Source organism: Labeo rohita, chromosome 5, assembly GCF_022985175.1.
Source record: "Labeo rohita strain BAU-BD-2019 chromosome 5, IGBB_LRoh.1.0, whole genome shotgun sequence".
Lineage (NCBI taxonomy): Eukaryota > Metazoa > Chordata > Actinopteri > Cypriniformes > Cyprinidae > Labeo > Labeo rohita.
Window position 1 is genome coordinate 30,547,701 of NC_066873.1, and position 18,941 is coordinate 30,566,641.

Genomic DNA, 18,941 nt, shown 5'->3' on the forward strand with positions numbered 1-18,941 from the left:
AAATCAACAAAGAGCACATAATTCAACATAATTTTGAAGAATGCCAACTATTTGATTTTTTTTTATCATTGCACACACCGTCTGCATCAAAGACTTGAAGCTGAAATGAAGTTAAACATTGTCTGCCATCTTTGCTAACTTGCTTTCATTACAAGTACAACAGAAAAAATGTAAAAAAGTTACCAAAAAAATAGTAAACCATAATTGTATATTGTTTGTATTGATTTAAAGTTTCAAACAGCACAGTTTCAATAATCAGTGATTTCATCAAAAATTAGACCAAAAAAACAAAACACAGATGATAAATAATACATTGTAGATCTTTTCTTGTAATTTACCATCATAAAACAATAAGTTTGACAAAAACGATGGAGTGCAAAAATTAAAAAGTAATAATTACAGACAAATTAAAAAACCTAAAAGTAAAACACAATTTTGCATAACTACACAGTAGATAGATCTCAATGTTTTATCCAAGCACACTCGTTACTGGTCTATTTGAGCTCTTTAAAGTGTTGTACTTTCAGTATAATTTCCTTTAAGGCATTTCCTGATTTAAAGATTGCGAAAATAGTTCTGTCTGCTGTCATAACTACTCCCATATCACGAGTGCATTTATTAAGCAAAATCCTTGACATTTCTAAAATAGTTTTCTTGATATATTTTGGGCAAACAAATAATCCTACAATGAAATACAGTATATTCATTTCAAACACTAAACACACGGCAAAACTACATGAAGCCAAGCTCTCAGAACATCTATTGAGCATCTACATAAATACCAATTCATCCACAAGGTAACAAATAAAGCAATAAAATCAATGAAAAACCTTGTATTGGAGTGGTAGTGGTTCACATATGTAATGACAAAAATATTGCAACCATATAAAAGCGAGCATGTAAACATTCAGAAAACACAATGTGATGAGTGAAAATGGTCCATTTCGATCCAAAAAATGCAAATCACAACATGCAAGTCTTAACAATTTTGCATGGCTTTTCCATTTATTGCAGTTTGAGCCCAAAGGGTGTGAACTACGCCAGCCATCCCAACCTCTTCAGGGATGGACGGTGGATTGGCAAGTGTTTGTAGCAAATGGAAAACCAGTCTGAAGCTTTTCGTAGCCTGTCAGTCCGATCCGACACGTTGTCAAGTGTTGGCCTGCTAAAGAAAGCATGTGTTTTTGTGGTTTTTAATGAAAACATTTTCAAGCTTGTGGTACCAATGCGCCTTTCTTTAGCAGAGAGAGAGACAGAGTGTTACAGTTCCTCATAGTCGCCCTCTTCTCTTTTTGCTGAACTGCCTTCTCCAGCCAGAAAAGCCTCAAGGTCATCAGTTTTCTTGCTTCGTGACTTTCTTTTTCTCTTCTCCTTTTCCTCTGTGGTCACACCTGCCTCATCTCTTTCCTTTTTCTTGTGTTTGCTTTTCTTCTTGCTGCTTTTGTCATCATCCTGAGATGAAATACAAAGTAGTTATAAAACAAGAGTCTGTCATTTCATTTATGAATGATTCTATTTGAATATAATTCACCTCTTTACTCCTCTTTTTCTTTTTCTTCTTTTCCTTGGAATGTTTGCTTTCTTTTTCTATGAGAAGAAAAATAGAAAGCGTTTATTGATGCCTGAAGATTTCTTCTCAAATTGTTGCTCATTCTGGCCAAGGATGCATTTACACTACCAGTCAAGAGTTTATGAACGGTAAGATTTTTAATGTTTTTTAATGTTTCTTCTGCTCATAAGCCTGCATTTATTTGCTCCAAAGCACAGCAAAATATTTTTACTATTTAAAATAACTTTTTTCTATTTGACTATAATTTAAAATATTTATTTTGTGACATCAAGTCTGAATTTTAGCATCATTACTGCAGCTACGTGATCCTTCAGAAATCATTCTAATATTCTGATTTGCTGCCCAAAAATGTTTATTATTATTATGTTGAAAACAGCTGAGTAGAATTTTTTTCAGGTTTCTTAGATGAATAGAAAGTTTAGAAGAACAACATTTATCTGAAACAAAAAATCTTTTGTGACATCAGTGTCTTTATCATCACTTTTGATCAGTTTAAAGCATCCTCGCTAAATGAAAGCAAGTAATCGCATCCAAAATAAAAGTGTTGTTTATGTATTAGTGTTGTCACGATACTGGAATTTCTAACTTCGATACGATACCTTGAAAAATATCGATATTCGATACCATTTCGATACCACGAAAACTGCCACAATATTAAGGGGGTACTTTTTTTTATTTAAAGATAAATATAGCAAATCTAGAAGATGACAATGAGGTATAGTTTACATGAACAAAAATGTTTTGAGGTACTACACTGCTACAGCCCTGTTCAGCTTCTTATAGCTTAATTTGAGTTTGCTTCATACTTTCTTTGCTGTTCAAATACAGCTGGTAGTGTAGGTTGTGAGCGTGTTGTTTTTGTTGAAGGTCAAGTCTTATCATCTTTCTGGTGCCAAACTTTAATAAACTTTTTTTGTTTGTTTTGTTTTGTTTTTAGACCAAATTTTTTTTAAATGACCTGAATTATCTAACTAATCTTAGAACTTAAGCTAATGGTTATAGATATTTGTTAACATTAGTTAACATGAATAAACAATGAAAAATACTTCCAAAACATTTATTAATCTTAGTTAAAAGTTAATTTAAACTAACATTTACAAATACATGAACTAATTAAAATCCAAAGTTCTATCTGTTAATATTTTTTCATTGGACCAGAGCTAACATCTGTTGTCTTTTTATTACCTACTGTTATCATTAAAATATACTGTAACTAATGCATTGCTCATCGTTCATAAATGCTGGTTAATACATTAAAATTATTTGATGAACAGATTTTAATGCCAGACTCATATATAATCAACGATCCACGCGAAAACAGTGCTCAGTTGTTCACTGGATCAAAATCAAGACAAATTGCAGAATTTAGGCAACATTTTTTGGAATAAAGTTAAATAAGCACGAGTTGATTTACATTAAATGTAGTAACAGAGCTACAGCAAGCGATTTTTAGTGTTATAAATCCGTTTGTCCTTTGAAACTTCCGCGTCTTCATTGAGAGTGCGGGTCATGGTTGCTTAGCAACGGCAGACGTACAGTATTTATACAAACACTGTTATGTATAAATAAATAAACATACATTCATGTATATATTTAAGAAAAATGTGTTATGTTTATATATTAAAAAATTGTATATATAATATCAGTTACATGAAAATAAATATATACATGTAAATACTTGTAATTACTTTCAAAATATATACTGTAGGTGTGTATATTTATATATACATAATAAATATACATAGTAAATACACATATATTATGCAATCAAAAACTTTTATTTCGGATCTGACTGATCGCGATTAATCGTTTGACAGTACTAATAAATTTCTATAATTTCTTTCCCAAAACAAAATTACTCAACTGTTTTATATATTGATAATAATAATAAAAAATAAATAAAAATAAAATAATAATAATAATAATAATAATAATAATAATAATATGTTTCTTGAACAACAAAACAACATATTAGAGTGATTTCTGAAGGATCGTGTGATGCTGAAGACTTGCGTAATGACGCTGAAAATGTGGCTTTGATCACAGGAATAAATTACATTTTAAAATATATTTAAACAGAAAGCAGTTATTTTAAATAGTAAAAATATTTCTAAATTTTACTGTTTTGCTATACTCCGGATCAAATAAATGCAGGCTTGGTGAGCAGAAGAGACATTAAAAATCTTCCTGTTCAAAACCTTTTGACTGGTAATGTATTTAATCAAAAATACAGCAAAAAAAGGTAATATTGTGAAATATTAAACTTACATTTATGGAAAAAAAATCTCTAGGAAAGCCTAAATTTACTGTTAAATTGTCTATCACTAATATTGTCTATTCAAATAATTGGTTTCCAATAGCAACATTTTTCCATTGACTTGCCATCTTGTTCCTCGCTGCTGTCTTTGCTTTTGATTGACTTTTCCTCGATTCCTAGGCCAAAGAGGTCACCGTCATTTTTGCTTTTAAAGGAGAGTACAGTAGGTTTCATGGGCTCAGGAATTTTAGCTGTTGAGATATCATCATCCGATAGATCAGGAATATCATCTCTAACCGGGAAAGATTCCTGGAGCAAACAAGAAAGGAAAGATCATTTTGGGTTACATGATCCATACAATAACCAAACGTGAACTACAATGTCCATCATCAACTTCAGTTTAGTACCTTAGTTACTTTCTGCATGACTTCCTCCTCACTCTCAAAGTCAGGGTCATCCATGACAAACGAAAGCATCTGTTTGGCCACAGGCTCTTCTGGGTCTGTGTCAGAAGACTCTGCCTGAGCCGATTTTTCTTTCTGTTTTACAACCTGTGTTTGGGGATCTGCCAGGGCTCCTGATTCAGATACTGTCTGCAGTGGCTGTGTATTGTGTACTGGAGTGGGACTAAGAATGGAAGTCTCTACATTCTGAATGCTGACACTCTCCTGGGCCTGGATCAATGGCTCTTTTTGGATAAGTTTTGGCTTGTCCTCCAGTGATAATGAATCCATAGCTACCCTGAATAATCAAATATTATTAACAATCACCATGAAAACCAGACTGTGTTCAGGAAACAAAATAAATGAACTTCTTGTCCACAACACAAACAAAATTCTAAACTTGCTTCAGCTGCTATTAGGGGTGTCATGATGAATTTATTAATGGATCAATTCTACGATTTTCCAAATGCGTTGCAATTCTCTCTTGAATCGATTTTGGGTGTCCTTTTTTTAACAGAATATGGCACTGCATGTTTTAGGAATCATAAAAGCATAAAAGTTGAGGTGCAAGTACATTTTACCACTTAAATTACTCAGTTGAACGCACAATCGCTCTTCTTCGTGAGCATTTGTCTGTGCATTTGCGTCTAGAGTGCCATCTGCTGTTAAAAACTAAGCTCAGAATCGATTCCAGAGAGAATCATGACGCATTCGAAAAAAAAAATTGAATTGATCCACGAATCGATTTATCATGACACCCCCAGCTATTATTTACAAGTTCATCAAGATCTCACTGTTTAATACAGTTTCATTAAAGGAGAAGTCCACTTCCAAAACAAAGATTCACATATAATGTACTCACCCTCTTGTCATCCAAGAAAAAAGGAAAGCATTTTTCTCCATATAATGGACTGCTATGGTGCCCCGATTTTTAACTTCCAAAATACAGTTTAAATGCAGCTTCAAACGATCTTAAATGCGGTTGTAAACGATCCTAGCTGAGAAAGTAGGGGCTTATCTAGCATAACGATTGGTTATTTTCATAAAAATAATACAATTTATATACTTTTTAATGTCAAACGCTCGTCTTGTCTCACTTTACCTCTGTTCATGACAGTTAAGGTATGTCGAAAAATTCCCATCTCATGTTCTCCCTCAACTTCAAAATCGTCCTATATCACTGTTTTACCTTTTTTGTTAAGGGTGTTTGATCTTCTTTGCATGTTCACTTTGCAAAGACTGTGTTGGTACTTCGGCAGCGATGTAGGATGATTTTGAAATGATTTTTGAAGTTGAGGGAGAAAATACGATTGGAGTTTTTTGACATACCCTAACTGTCTTGAACCAGAATACACAGAGTTCAAGGAGAGAAAGGCAAGACGAGTGTTTGAGATTAAAAAGTTTTTAAATTGTTTTTTTTTTAACGAAAATAACTGATCGTTTTGCTAGATAAGACCCTTCTTCCTTGGCTGGGATCGTTTACAACCACATTTGGGATAGACCGAAGCTGCATTTAAACTACTTTTGGAAGTTCAAAATTGGGGCACCATAGCAGTCCATTATATGAAGAAAAATGCTGAAATGTTTTCCTCAAAAAACATAATTTCTTTACAAGTACGACAGACATTAACATGTTGGATGACAAGAGGGTAAGTACATTATATGTGAATCTTTGTTTTGAAAATGGACTTCTCCTTTAATCTAATCTATGAATAATGATAGCCAGGATTCTAAGCTTACAGGTGAGGTTCAGGGTTCAGATCTTCATCCTGAGTTACAGAAGGGTTTGGACCCTCTTCATCACTGGAGAGAATGATGTCCAAGTCTTTAGTGGCGACAGAAGCTCTGGGTTTAAGTTCTGCATCATCAGGGTCCAAATCATCCTGGAAACCAGCGACCATGGGGTTCCCCTCTTTTCCTTCCCCATCACTAAAAAACGTTACAGGTACAGATGTAAATTAAACTTTTTTTTGTACGGATCACAAACCACAAGGAAACCGCTGGCTACGAGTACACTGCCCCAAGTTTGGGGACAGAAATATTTTATTTTACTTATTTTTAAACAAATTAATAGTCTTATTCAGCAAATCATCAGACGTGACATTAATTATATTATATTTATAATGTAATGACATTATATTTAATTATATTTAAGTGATTATAAGTTAGTTATATTTATAATTTGCTAGTCTCTTCTGTTCACTAAGCCTGCATTAATTTAGTCCAAAGTACAGCAAAAGTGGTAAAATTTTGAAATATTTGTACTATTTAAAATAATGGTTTTCTATTTAAATATATTTTAAAATGTAATTTATTCCTGTGATTTCAATTTTAGCATCATTACTCCAGTCAGAAATTATTCTAATAATACTTGAAAAAAAATCTTGAACAGCAAATCAGCATATTAGAATGAATTCTGAAGGATCATGTGACACTGAAGACTGGAGTAATGATGCTGAAAATTTTGCTTTGATCACAGGAATAAATTACATTTTAAAATATATTCAAATACAAAGTAGGTATTTTAAATAGTAAAAATATTTCACAAATTTACTGCTTTTGTTGTATTTTAGATCAAATAAATACAGGCTAGGCGAGCAAAAGAAACTTTAAAAACATTAAAAATCGTACTGTTCAAAAACTTTTGACTGGTAGTGTATATTAAAACCATTACTTCAATTATAATAATATTTCACAATATCATTCTTTTCACTCTATTTTTAATCAAATAATTGCAGCTTTAGTGAGCATAAGAGACTTCTTTCAAAGCCATTTTTAAAAATCTTACCGATCCCAAACTTTTGAACAGTAGTGTATATCGCGTTGAATACATTTTTAACAAAATAGCATATCACATAATAAAAATTGATAAAGAATGCCTTCTTTTAGTTTGCCCTTGATGTACCTGTCACTGTCTGCAGGGCCTGCAGCAGAGGGCTGGGTGTTCATAGCCGGTTTTGGGTTAGAAGGGAGACTGTCCTCCAAGAAGTTTTTGTCTAGTCCCTCATCTGGCACAAAATCATCCACGCTCTGAACTGTAGGTGGAGGCGCTGCAGATACTGGATCTGGCTCTGTGGAAATCCAAGAAGTCACATGATCTGGGGCAAAAACATCTTACATTAAAAATATATAAACAGCAGCGATTACCATAAGGTCCAAATAGGTCCAAAATAGGTCCAAAATAGGATGAACGGTAATAAATGAAAAAAACACAAAGATATAGTGACAGTTTACTGTTTTGAAATAGCTACTGTTAATTCCTTTAGGTGGTGTGCAAGAGCTAATAAAACACTCTCCATAACTCAGGAATGCACAAGGTCTTGTGATTTTCTATTGATCCACAACACATCCTTATGATGTGCACGAGTCCTAATCCTCCCCATTTTTCACAGCTTTGTGGGTCTCGCTCAGGGGAAACTCTCTTTGAGAGAGAATGTGTGTGTGTGTGTGTGTGTGTGTGTGTGTGTGTGTGTGTGAGAATGAATCCCTCTTAGCCTTCAAATCTCCTTGAAGTTTATAGCATTAGGGCAGTCTTTTAACAATAACTCACTGAGACACAGAACATGACATAAAATCTGTTAATAGTCCCATATAAAAGCTCAATGCTTCTGTTCTAATACTATAAGTGTACACTACACTATATACTATAAGTGTTTTCTAATACCATAAGCATACTAAAAATTTAGTTCAGCTGTCATGCGGCACAATATTCAAAGAAAAGCTGACGTCAAAAATGTGAAAAGCTCACAAAAACTCACCCTGGGCGACTGCTGAAGGATCCTGGGTGGGAGCAGAGCCAAAGAGCCTGGAGATGAAGCTACGTTTCTGGGTTTGAGGAGCAGAGGCAGAAGCCTGAGCAGGAGCGGAGACCGTCGGGCCGGGGTGAGCAGGGGAAGGGGAGGGAGAGGTCGCAGGCGCTTGGGCTGAGGAGAGAGGGGGAGGGGGAGGAGACGGAGAGGGGGATGGAGACTTGATGGTCTGGGAGGGAATGGGAGGCTGCTGGGGGCTACAGGGGCTGGAGCTGCTGGTGGAGCATCCGCTTTGAGGAACGACGGGAGACTGCGAGCCTGAGGATGGGCTCTGTCCGTTAGCAGGGCCGGGAGAGCTGTAGCCTTTACTACGAGAGTCTTTCATTTCCAGGAAACTGAAAGTTATAACAAACACTACTGTATCATAAAAGTCAGGCGTCACTGACTGCAGTTCACAAACCTAAAAATAAGCATTTGTGGATGTTCTCATAATTCCAAACAGCCCAACAATGTCACTTTTGTGAATGAATGTACACTACTGTTCAAACGTTTGGGGTTGGTAAGTTTTTTTGTGTGTGTGTTTTTTCAAAGAAGTCTCTTATGATCACCAAGGCTGCATTTATTTGATCATAAATACAGTAAAACAGTGATATTCTGAAATATGATTACAATAAAAATGTTTTCTATTTTAATATATTTTAAAATGTAAATTATTCATGTGATAGCAACACTAAACTTTCAGCAGCCATTACTACAGCCTTTAGTATCACATGATCCTTCAGAAATCATTCTAATATGCTGTTTTGGTGCTCAAAGAAAAATGTCTTCTTATCGATGTTGAAAACAGTTGTGTTGTTTCATATGTTTGGTAAAAAACATTACAAACTTTTTTTTTTTTAAATAAATAGAACATTCAAAAGTTTTTAATCTGAAATTTAAAAAAATTGTAATAATACAATATATAAATGTCTTTGCTGTCACTTTTAATTTATTCGATTAATTAAAATTAAATAATTATACCATTTCTTAAAATTAATGCATTCATTGTTAAAAAAAAAGTTTATATATATAGTATATATATATATATATATATATATATTTTTTTTTTTTTGGACTCCAAATTTTTGAACAGTTGTATAGCTGTATTTGCATGGAATGTTGTTGATATTTGAATCAGAATAATGTTTTGACTGTTTAGCCAATGGATTTGACCCTTCACAAACAGCTCGACTGACAGGCGATCTGACAAATCATAACTCCAAATCTGCCATTTTGTCCGACTAACAAATCAGTCAGGAGAGCAGATTAACTTTGGTGGACTTAAACTTGAAAAACTGTCTTTCCTATCTTTCCGTGGTTGAAATAAAATACATTCTGTTGTTCATTCGTGTTTATTTCGTGCTTTAAGTAAATATGTGACTGTTTACACTTGGTATTAACCTAAGACGTTGTTTCATACCAGAAGTAACCTGTTCTGTCTTGCCTGTCAGCATTTTATCAATTTCCTCTTTGTTCAGCAAAGGGTTTTTCTCTGTGAGAAAACATGATGAGTAGTGTGAGAGTGGCATTGTTTGTCAGACATAGCAACAGTAACTAAGGAGGGCGGGTTTTTGCAAAGGGTCAATTAAACCACAGGAAGTTTGTGTCGGATGTTTTTTAGTTCTTACATCTCATAATTCTGGTCTTCTGTCTCCTGCTGAACTGTTAGCTCTTCTAGCGTGGCATCGATGTCCAACTGATTGGTCTCTAGCTGTCGTAACAGGGTCTCTCTCTGTGGAAGTTGGCAGTAGAACTTAAAATGAATGTCTCATGCACTATCCTTTCAATGAAAGCTGTAACAACTAGAGTAATGGGAACAGAGATATGGGCAAACATGAAGCGAAAGACTTCTGTGATTACTAATCTCATTTGTGCTGGGCACATGACACAGATTATTGAGCTTAGACAGTATTAACAATTAGAAATGGCCACTAACTTTGTCTGGCAGCTGGTTGAGGTTTGATTTGAATAAACCTTTAGCATCGAAGAGATATACTGTGATAGAAAAATGACCTGCTTACCTGAAGCTGCAAGAATGGAATGTTGAAAAATCGGTGCAAATATTTTAAACCAAAACCATTCTTCATGGAAGATTCTGCATAATGGATGTAAGAGGAGCCGAGCGGTCTACAAAATCATGGAGACATCAAACATCAATAAAAGCACACTGAGAATATTACAAGATCTTAAAGGAGAAGTTCAATTCCAGAACAAAAATTTACAGATAATTTACTCCCCCCTTGTCATCCAAGATGTTCGTGTCATTATTTCATCAGTCAATAAGAAATGTTTCTTGAGGAAAAAATTCTGGAATTATCTCCATATAATGGACTTCAATGGTGCCCTCAAGTCTGAACTTCCAAAATGTAGTTTAAACGCAGCTTCAAATGGCTCTAAACAATCCCAGTCAAGGAAGAAGGGTCTTATCTAGCAAAATGATTGGTCATTTTCAATTTATATGCTTTTTAACCTCAAACGCTCGTCTTGTCTAAGTCTGCGTGAACTCTGTATTTTTCCGCTATGTTGAAAAACTCCCCTAACTCATTTTCTTCCCCAATTTTAAAATCACCCTACATCGCTGCAGAAGTACCAACCCAGTGTTTACAAAGTGAACAAGAAGATCAAACGGCCTTTACAAAAAAAGGTGAAAGAGCAATATAGGACGATTTTGCGTTGAAGAAGAAAACAAGTTTTTCGACATACCCTAACTGTATTGACCCAGATTACATGGACTACGCATGCACATTGTAGAGATGAGACAAGACGGGCATTTGAGGTTAAAAAGTACATAAATTGTCAATTTGTTTCGAAAATGACTGATCGTTTCGCTAGATAAGACCCTCCTTCCTCAGCTGGGATCATTTAGAGCCTTTTGAAGCTGCATTTAAACTGCATTTTGGAAGTTCAAACTTTGGGGCACCATTGAAGTCCATTATAAAGAGAACATTCCAGAAATGTTTTCCTCAAGAAACATAATTTCTTATTGACTGAAGAAAGAAATACATTAACATCTTGGATGACAAGGGATGAGTTAATTATCTGTACATTTTTGTTCTGAAAATGAAATCCTCCTTTAAGGGATAGCTCACCCAAAAATGAAAAATCTGTCATTAGTTACTAACCTTCATGTCGCACCAAACCAGTAAGAACACAAATTAAGATATTTTTGATGAAATCCAAGAGATTTCTGACCCTGCAAAGACAGCAATGTAACCTATTTTAACCGACCCATTGTTAAAATAGTCCATGTGACATCAGCGTTTCAACCGTAATTTTATTAAGCTACGAGAATAGATTTTGTGCACAAAGAAAACAAAAATAATGACTTTATTCAACATTTTTTCTCTTCCGAGTCATTATGGTCACTCCGACTGTTTTAACAATGTTCTTACTACATTTCTGGGTCTGGGAACATTTCAGTTACAGTTCAGTTGCTGTCTATGGTGGGTCAGAAGGCTCTCAGAGTTTCTTAATTTGTGTTCTGAAGATGAACAAAGGTCTTATGGGTTTGGAACGACATGAGGAGGAGTATTTAATGACAGAATTTTCATTTTTGGGTGAACTATCCTTTTAAACACATCTCATTAATGAACATTGATATTATTTCTAATTTAAACTCAAGATTAACCAATTTGAATGCATAAAATATGAACAATCTGAGATTATTTCCAGTGAAAAAAATATAATTATGTCCATATAAAACAGCATTAAATCCCATTTTACTTCCATAATGTGACATAACTCCATAATAAATGAGGGAAAAATTAAGTATATGAATGGATTGTTAGGACATTTTTTTTTTTTTTCTTTGAAATAATGAATAAACAAATTTTGTTGACTGTAATGATCTAACCTGTTAAGGCCAGCAATAAAGTCACGGATGTCATCAGGCAAAACGACTCTGTGTTCTCCCATGTCGCGGTAATTTCCGAGTACACACACAGGCACATGAGTGGGTACCTTAGGCAACTCCCGCAGAATGTAATTATAAGTCCTGTTGGGTCATAAAAAGCATAGACTTGTAAAACAAAGTGCTTGTTGTGAGTTCTGCACGATGGTGAAGTAGTCTTTAGATATGCTGATTGTCTTTGTTCACTTACCACTGCTTGGTGATGTCAAACATCATGATCACACCATTGCAGTTCTTATACACGTCCAAAAACTCAGCATCCAAGGCAAGTTCACTCTCCGTCTGCTAAAGGTAATATTGTGAAATATTTTTTACCATTAAAAAAGAACTGCTTACTATTTTAACATATTTGAAAAAGTAATTTATATATGTGACAAAGCTGCATTTTTAGCAGTCAAGTGTCAAGTGTCACATGATCTTTCAGAAATCCTTGGAATATGCTGATTTGGTGCTTGGGGTACATTTTACATTATTATAAGTCTTGAAAACAGTAGTGTATTGTAATGATTGGTTATCATTATCAATTTACCTCTTGAGGTTCATTCTCCAACTTCAAGGTTTCACCTCTCTTTTTCCCCTTTCCTATAAAATGTCAAAGCCCAAATATTGTAAGACTACATCAAATTTGACTGCATCGTATTAGTTAAAAGCAACTTTCAGCAACTTCAAAAACAGATGTTTTTGTGGCTTCTTTCTTTCACAAAGGAAGCGACATTAGTGGCATAAGCAAGAGTTGGTTTTGTGGTATCTGGGTATCTCACGTTTCATTTTTTACCTTTGTAACAGACAGTTATATCTGTAGTCTACAATAGCGCAGTAAGTGAAAAGTCAGTCAGCTCAAAATGTTGGCAATCAGATAACAACAAACGGATCAAGCACAGGCAAGTCACAGCCTAAATTCTACAATCTCTGAAGTTTCTCACCTACACCTTCTGGAAGGGGGATTTTTTGGCCTGGTTGGACAGCAAGTAAGAAAAATACCATTAATATATATATGACTGGGGATGAAGGAGGGCTGGATGAAATGGCTTCATGTATGACCATCAGAATAAGATGGAGGATGTGAATTAAACAACAACATGCAGTACCTGTACACTAAACTTGGAAACTTAAAGAAAATGCAAAATGCTAGAATACACTACATGACTTTTAATATCTCAACAGTTTTAAAGCTAGGCTTCATACACTTGCAGATGACTTTGTAAATGGCTAGAGTGGAAATGTGGACATCACACAATAAACAGCTGAGTGTCACACAGCGTCAGATGTTCAAGTCATTCAGAACTCAACAAGCTCAAACACAAACATGTGCCTTGATGCTAGAGGACGCATGAGACAAATGAAAACTCTGCTCTGAAATTGGTTTTAAATGTTGGTGCCCTCTAAATGAATGTAATTACACACTGAAGCAAAAAATAAATCGATCTGAGTTTGTGCCCATCACACATTATGCAATTTTCTGTGAAATTTGTCAACTTTCAAATATTAGCACTGACTCCTCCAGACTGCAAATCAGGGTAAAACTGTGCAAAAGTTTTGTAGTGTATTCCAGCCTTAAGATAAATAAGAAAATAATGTCTGCAAAGTCACCTGATCTGAATGCTAAAAAAATAATTGGTAATAGACTGGAGGAAACTCACCTTTATCCACCACATCCCAAACTTCCACCTTTACCACATCATCAGTAGCTGAAGAGAAATGACAAAAATTAGAGCAGGTCTAGAAAACTGACGTTGCTTCCTTCCTTTCCCTTCAATAGATTTATTTTGCAGTGATTCTAAGTAACAGCAGTATACAAATTTTCACAGCCACAGGATTATATTTGTTGAATTTTTTTCTTAAAGGAAAGTTCACCCAAAATGAAAATCTAATACAAAAAAAAATTACCCTCAGGCCATCCAAGATACACTACCAGTCAAATGTTTTGTAGTAAAACAGTAAGATTTTTAATGTTTTTAAAGAAGTCTCTTCTGATCACCAAACCTGCATTTATTTGATCCAAAACACAGCAAAGGCAGTAATATTGTGAAATATTTTTACTATTTAAAATAACTTCAAGGAGAAGTCCACTTACAGAACAAAAATTGACAGATAATGTACTCACCCCTTGTCATCCAAAATGTTCATGTCTTTCTTTCCTCAGCCATAAATAAATTGTTTTTTGAGGGAAACATTTCAGGATTTTTCTCCATATAATGTACTTCAAAATGATCCGAAATGCGATTATAAATGATCCCAACCGAGGAAGAAGGGTCTTATCTAGTGAAACAATCAGTTATTTTCATAAAAATAATACAATTAATATACTTTTTTTTATGTCAAATTCTCATCTTGTCTCACTCTACCTGAACATTTTTTCCGGTTCATGACAGTTAGGGTATGTCGAAAAATTCCCATCTCATGTTTTACCTTTTTTGTTGAGGGTGTTTGATCTTCTTTGCATGCTCACTTTGCAAAGACTGGGTCGGTACTTCTGCATTGATGATTTTGAAATGATTTTTGAAGTTGAGGGAGAAAATACGATTAGAGTTTTTCGACATACACTAACTGTCTTGGGCCAGAATACACAGAGTTCAGGGAGAGCAAGACAAGATGAGTATTTGAGATTAAAAAGTATTTAAATTGTACTTTTTTTTTTTAAATTAAAATAACCGATCGCTTCGCTAGATAAGACCCTTCTTTCTCGGCTGGGATTGTTTACAACCTTCTCCTTTAATAATCTGCTACATTTTCTGCATCATTACTCCAGTTGTTAGTGTCACATGATCCTTCAGAAATTATTCTAATATACTAATTTGCTGTTTGCTGTTATTATTGTTATTATCAATATTTAAAACAGTTGAGTTACATTTTTCAGGATTCTTTGATGAACAGAAATATCCAAAGATCTGCATTTATCTGAAATAAAAAACTTTTTAAACGAATTATAGAAATTAATACTTTCCTTTAGCAAGGATGCTTTAAATTGACCAAAAGTGATGATAAAGACATTTGTAAAGTTACAAAAGATTTCTATTTCCAATAAATGCTGTTCTTCTGAACTTTCTATTCATCAGAAACCTGAAAAAAATTCTACTCAGCTGTTTTCAGTATAATAATAATAATAAATGTTTTTTGAGCAGCAAATCAGAATATTAGAATGATTTCTGGAGGATCCTGTGACTGGAGTAATAATGCTAAAATTCAGCTTTTAAATCAGGAATAAATTACATATTCAAATAGAAAACAGTTATTTTAAATAGTAAAAGTAAAAATATTTCACAATATTACTGCTTTTGCTATACTCTGGATCAAATAAATGCAGGCTTGGAGAGCAAAAGAGACTTCTTTAAAAAGCACATTAAAAAATCTTACTGCCCTAAAACTGTTGACTGGTATAATTTTTTATATTATATTATTTTTTGATGTTATATTCTTTATTAGAACAGATTTGGAGAAATTTAGGATTACATCACTTGCTCACCACTGGATATTCTACAGTGAATGGGTGCCGTCAGAATGAGATTCCAAACAGCTAATAAAAACATCTGTTTTGATGCAGAAACAAACTTATCTACATCTTGGGATTTTTATTTTTGGGCGAACGATTTCTTTAGCTTTTACTTTGCAAAAAGCACAGCACTTTGTTTTTCCAGCAACATACTGGATACAAGTAGAGCCATGCCTGCTATCATAAGCAGGAAGTCTCACTGTAAATTACAGCCAACAGGTTACATCACATGATGTCGAGCTTGTGACAGACAGATGTAAATAAATAGGAAAAACAACTCTAGATCAATCACTAGGCCTCTAATGTTTGATACAGGCCATTTAAAGCTGTACATCTAAACTACTTATCCTCTATCTGACAGACTGCATATTTACCTTGGTGTAAATCTATTTGGACGTATTTAAGATGCATAAACGGAAAGAAATAAGCCATCAGAGAAATCAAAACCTCATTTCATCAGTACAAAATCCTGTAAGTAAAACATTTTAAAATAGGCTTACTTTTGTAATTCCAGTGGATACTAGTGACCTGGATCTCCTGAGTGGGAATGTACTCTTCTTGGAACTTCTTACCCTGCAGCCGATGCCACAGGGTGCTTTTTCCAGTGTTTCTATCTCCTCTAATAACTATCTTCACTGAAAGACCACACATAACATGTTAGAGCTTGTGTTAATAACATTATCTCTAGCACGCAGCGCCCATGGACTCCAGCAACACAGACTTGATTTGTTGTGACATGCTGAGACTGTGGTATGATCGAGTCCAATACGTAGACCTTTTTTGTTTTAATCTTAGTAAGAATTTAAGGCAAAACAATTAGAACAATTACAACCAATCTATCATCAATTATACATTTTCCCTTAAGGTTTTAACTCATCAGACATTTGACTTACTGTTGTATTGAACCCCTTTGGCAAATCTTCTCTGCAGACTCTGGTTCATTGACTGCAGGCCAGCAGGGATGTTCTTGTCCTTTACCTGAGCAGCCGGCTCAGAGCCAACGAGCTTCTTCAGAGCGGAAAACATCTTGACCAAACTATGCCTCTAGATGTATATCACAGATATTGAATATTCTTGTCTCAAATAGGCTTCTATGACATCCCCAGGTTGTCTGTCTGTGGGTGGACAGCTTTCTTGCAATGCTCATGAAGCATTTCTACACTAATTTGAGAGGTGAATGAGTCCACAGCATAATCTCTCAGAACATATTTAGATCTTCACCTCTGGATCCTTTTCCAAAGAATGACACAGCTACTGCAGTCCAGCATTACAAGACCCTCATTCAAGTGCTGATCAGCTTCTAGAACATACAAGAAAAAAACAACAACAGTTAGCTAAATTGAAAGAAGCTGCAATGCATTATATGAAGACATGCAGCTGTAGACATATAAGTGACACATTAAAAGCCTGTTTCATAGACTGATATGGCGCAGAGCACTGCAGTAATTACAATGTGCAGCGATGCCTAAGGTTGTGTCTCAAAACCTAGTAAGCTGCCTACCCTGACAACATTTTGGAGCACTATAAGTGTGTGGAAAATATGTCCAAAAATGCTGTCTAAGCAGCTCACTAAGTTTTGAGACACAACCTGAGACTGCGACTTCTACCATAATAGAGATGACCGTCATGTTTATATAATATAAAATAGTGTACGCAAAAACCACTCAAAGAATTTTTAAAAACGCAATTTGTATATAAAGTATCGTACTATTGTGGAGGACTGTTATGTGTGATATTTGACAGCTGCTTGTACCTACTAGCCTGCTAACGCGGAACTGACTAACTGTACATTTAACAGATTTCTGTCAGATTTGTGATGCTCTCGTACTTACAGTGATATTGTCGTCTATACTAGACCAACTGAGTGATTGGATCCAACCCTCCACATCTTAAATTTGTAACTCGCTGTGCAGCGTGTTCGTACTAAAACCTCTACAGCTTATGAATAATAAAATCATTGAAATGTTGCTGTGAGTATTTGTGAAGTACGTAGCGGTAAGGTCAGCTACGCTCACGAATATTACATTTCAAAATAAAAGTCTCAACGAGTCCGTTAGAAACGAATTTCAACAAAAACCTCGAGAATGTCAATATGACGCATGTCATATAAAGACACTATACAAAGTTTAAATTTTAACCCATATATATGCGCGGTCTGGTTTATTTTATTTATTTTTATTATAAACCATGTACAGCACATGTGTTGTGTCAGAGTTCCCTATAAAACCTGAATCTGAAGGTTGAATTAGCAGCGCAATAGCACGGCTGTACATCAAATTAGCGATGATGACTAAACGAACTTTGCAAAACATCGAGGCTTCCTCTCAAACGTATCGCAAAAGGGTTCACTCGGTTCACTCGAAGCTTTACAACATAGAGTATGGGGTGGCCATCTGGTGATCATAACAATGTATAGCACGTACCAAAGTGCTGTGGTACCAAAGTTCCCTGCTAAAACCAGCCTAAGCCGGTTGGCTGGTCTTTGCTGGTTTAAGCTGATCTCCTGGCTAGGATGGTCCAGCTGGTCTTCCTAGCCTGACCAGCTAAGGAAGTGGCCAAAACCCCTCTAAAACCAGCCTAAACTGTTTAAATCTAGGTTCAGCTGGTTTTATGTTTTGGTTCTCCATGAAAAATCATGTAGGGAAAATATGTTAGGTGCTGTTTTGAGATGTTTTACATGAAGCCACACATTTGTAAAATATTTGTAATATTTATTTTAGATTTGTTCATCTAGATTTGTAGCAGCTGCAGTCTCACACAAAAGGATATGTTATATTTTAAAAGATATACACTACCAGTCAGAAGTTTTTGAACAGTAAGATATTTTATGTTTTTAAAGAAGTCTTCTGCTCACCAAGCCTGCGTTTATTTGATCCAAAATACAGCAAAAGCAATAATATTGTAAAATATTTTTACTATTTAAAATAAATGCTTTCAATTTGAACATATTTTAAAATTATATTTATTGCTATGATAAAAGCTACATTTTCACTATCTCCAGTCTTCAGTGTCACATGATTCTCCAGAATTCATTCTAATATGCTGATTTGGTGATCAAGGAACATTTTTACTCTTATTATCAATAGTTAAAACAGTTAAGTACATTTTTTCAGGATTCTTTGATGAATAGAAAGATCCAAATATCAGCATCTGAAATAAAAAGCTTTTGTAACATTATAACTATACCATTTAAAAGCGTGGAGTCAGTATATATATATTTTTTTCTTTCAACCTTAAAGAAACCTGAAAAATTCTACTCGGCTGTTTTCAACTGGAGTAATGATGCTAAAAATTCAGCTTTGAAATCACAGGAATACATTTATTTTAAAATATATTCAAAAAGAAAATGGTTATTTTAAATAGCAAAAATATTTCAAAAGTTTACTAATATAAAAAACATTAAAAATCTTACGGTTCAAAAACTTTTGACTAGTATGTGTATTAAATCTCTAAGAAAAATGCAAACAATGTTAATATGTTCTG

The 18,941-nt window shown here is 34.5% G+C and overlaps 1 protein-coding gene across 4 annotated transcripts; it reads right to left on the bottom strand.

Moving 5' to 3' along the window:
• Positions 1 to 194: 194 nt before the first annotated feature.
• On the bottom strand, positions 195 to 17,467 carry rabl6b (RAB, member RAS oncogene family-like 6b). 4 transcript variants are annotated; one of them, XM_051110442.1, is made up of 17 exons: positions 17,291 to 17,467; positions 16,352 to 16,758; positions 15,959 to 16,093; positions 13,609 to 13,656; positions 12,892 to 12,921; positions 12,498 to 12,550; positions 12,159 to 12,250; positions 11,912 to 12,052; positions 10,080 to 10,185; positions 9,687 to 9,790; positions 8,029 to 8,414; positions 7,176 to 7,341; positions 6,011 to 6,199; positions 4,235 to 4,568; positions 3,953 to 4,136; positions 1,532 to 1,587; positions 195 to 1,452 (listed from the first exon to the last, which is right to left on the bottom strand). In XM_051110442.1, the coding sequence occupies exons 2-17, from the start codon at positions 16,482 to 16,484 to the stop codon at positions 1,261 to 1,263; spliced, it is 2,349 nt and encodes a 782-aa protein (XP_050966399.1). In that variant the 5' UTR covers positions 16,485 to 16,758; positions 17,291 to 17,467; the 3' UTR covers positions 195 to 1,260. The 4 variants fall into 4 exon arrangements, with proteins under 4 accessions (XP_050966399.1, XP_050966398.1, XP_050966401.1 ...); XM_051110441.1 differs by having other exon boundaries at positions 12,159 to 12,253; XM_051110444.1 differs by lacking the exon at positions 12,892 to 12,921.
• Between the last annotated feature and the right edge of the window lie 1,474 nt (positions 17,468 to 18,941).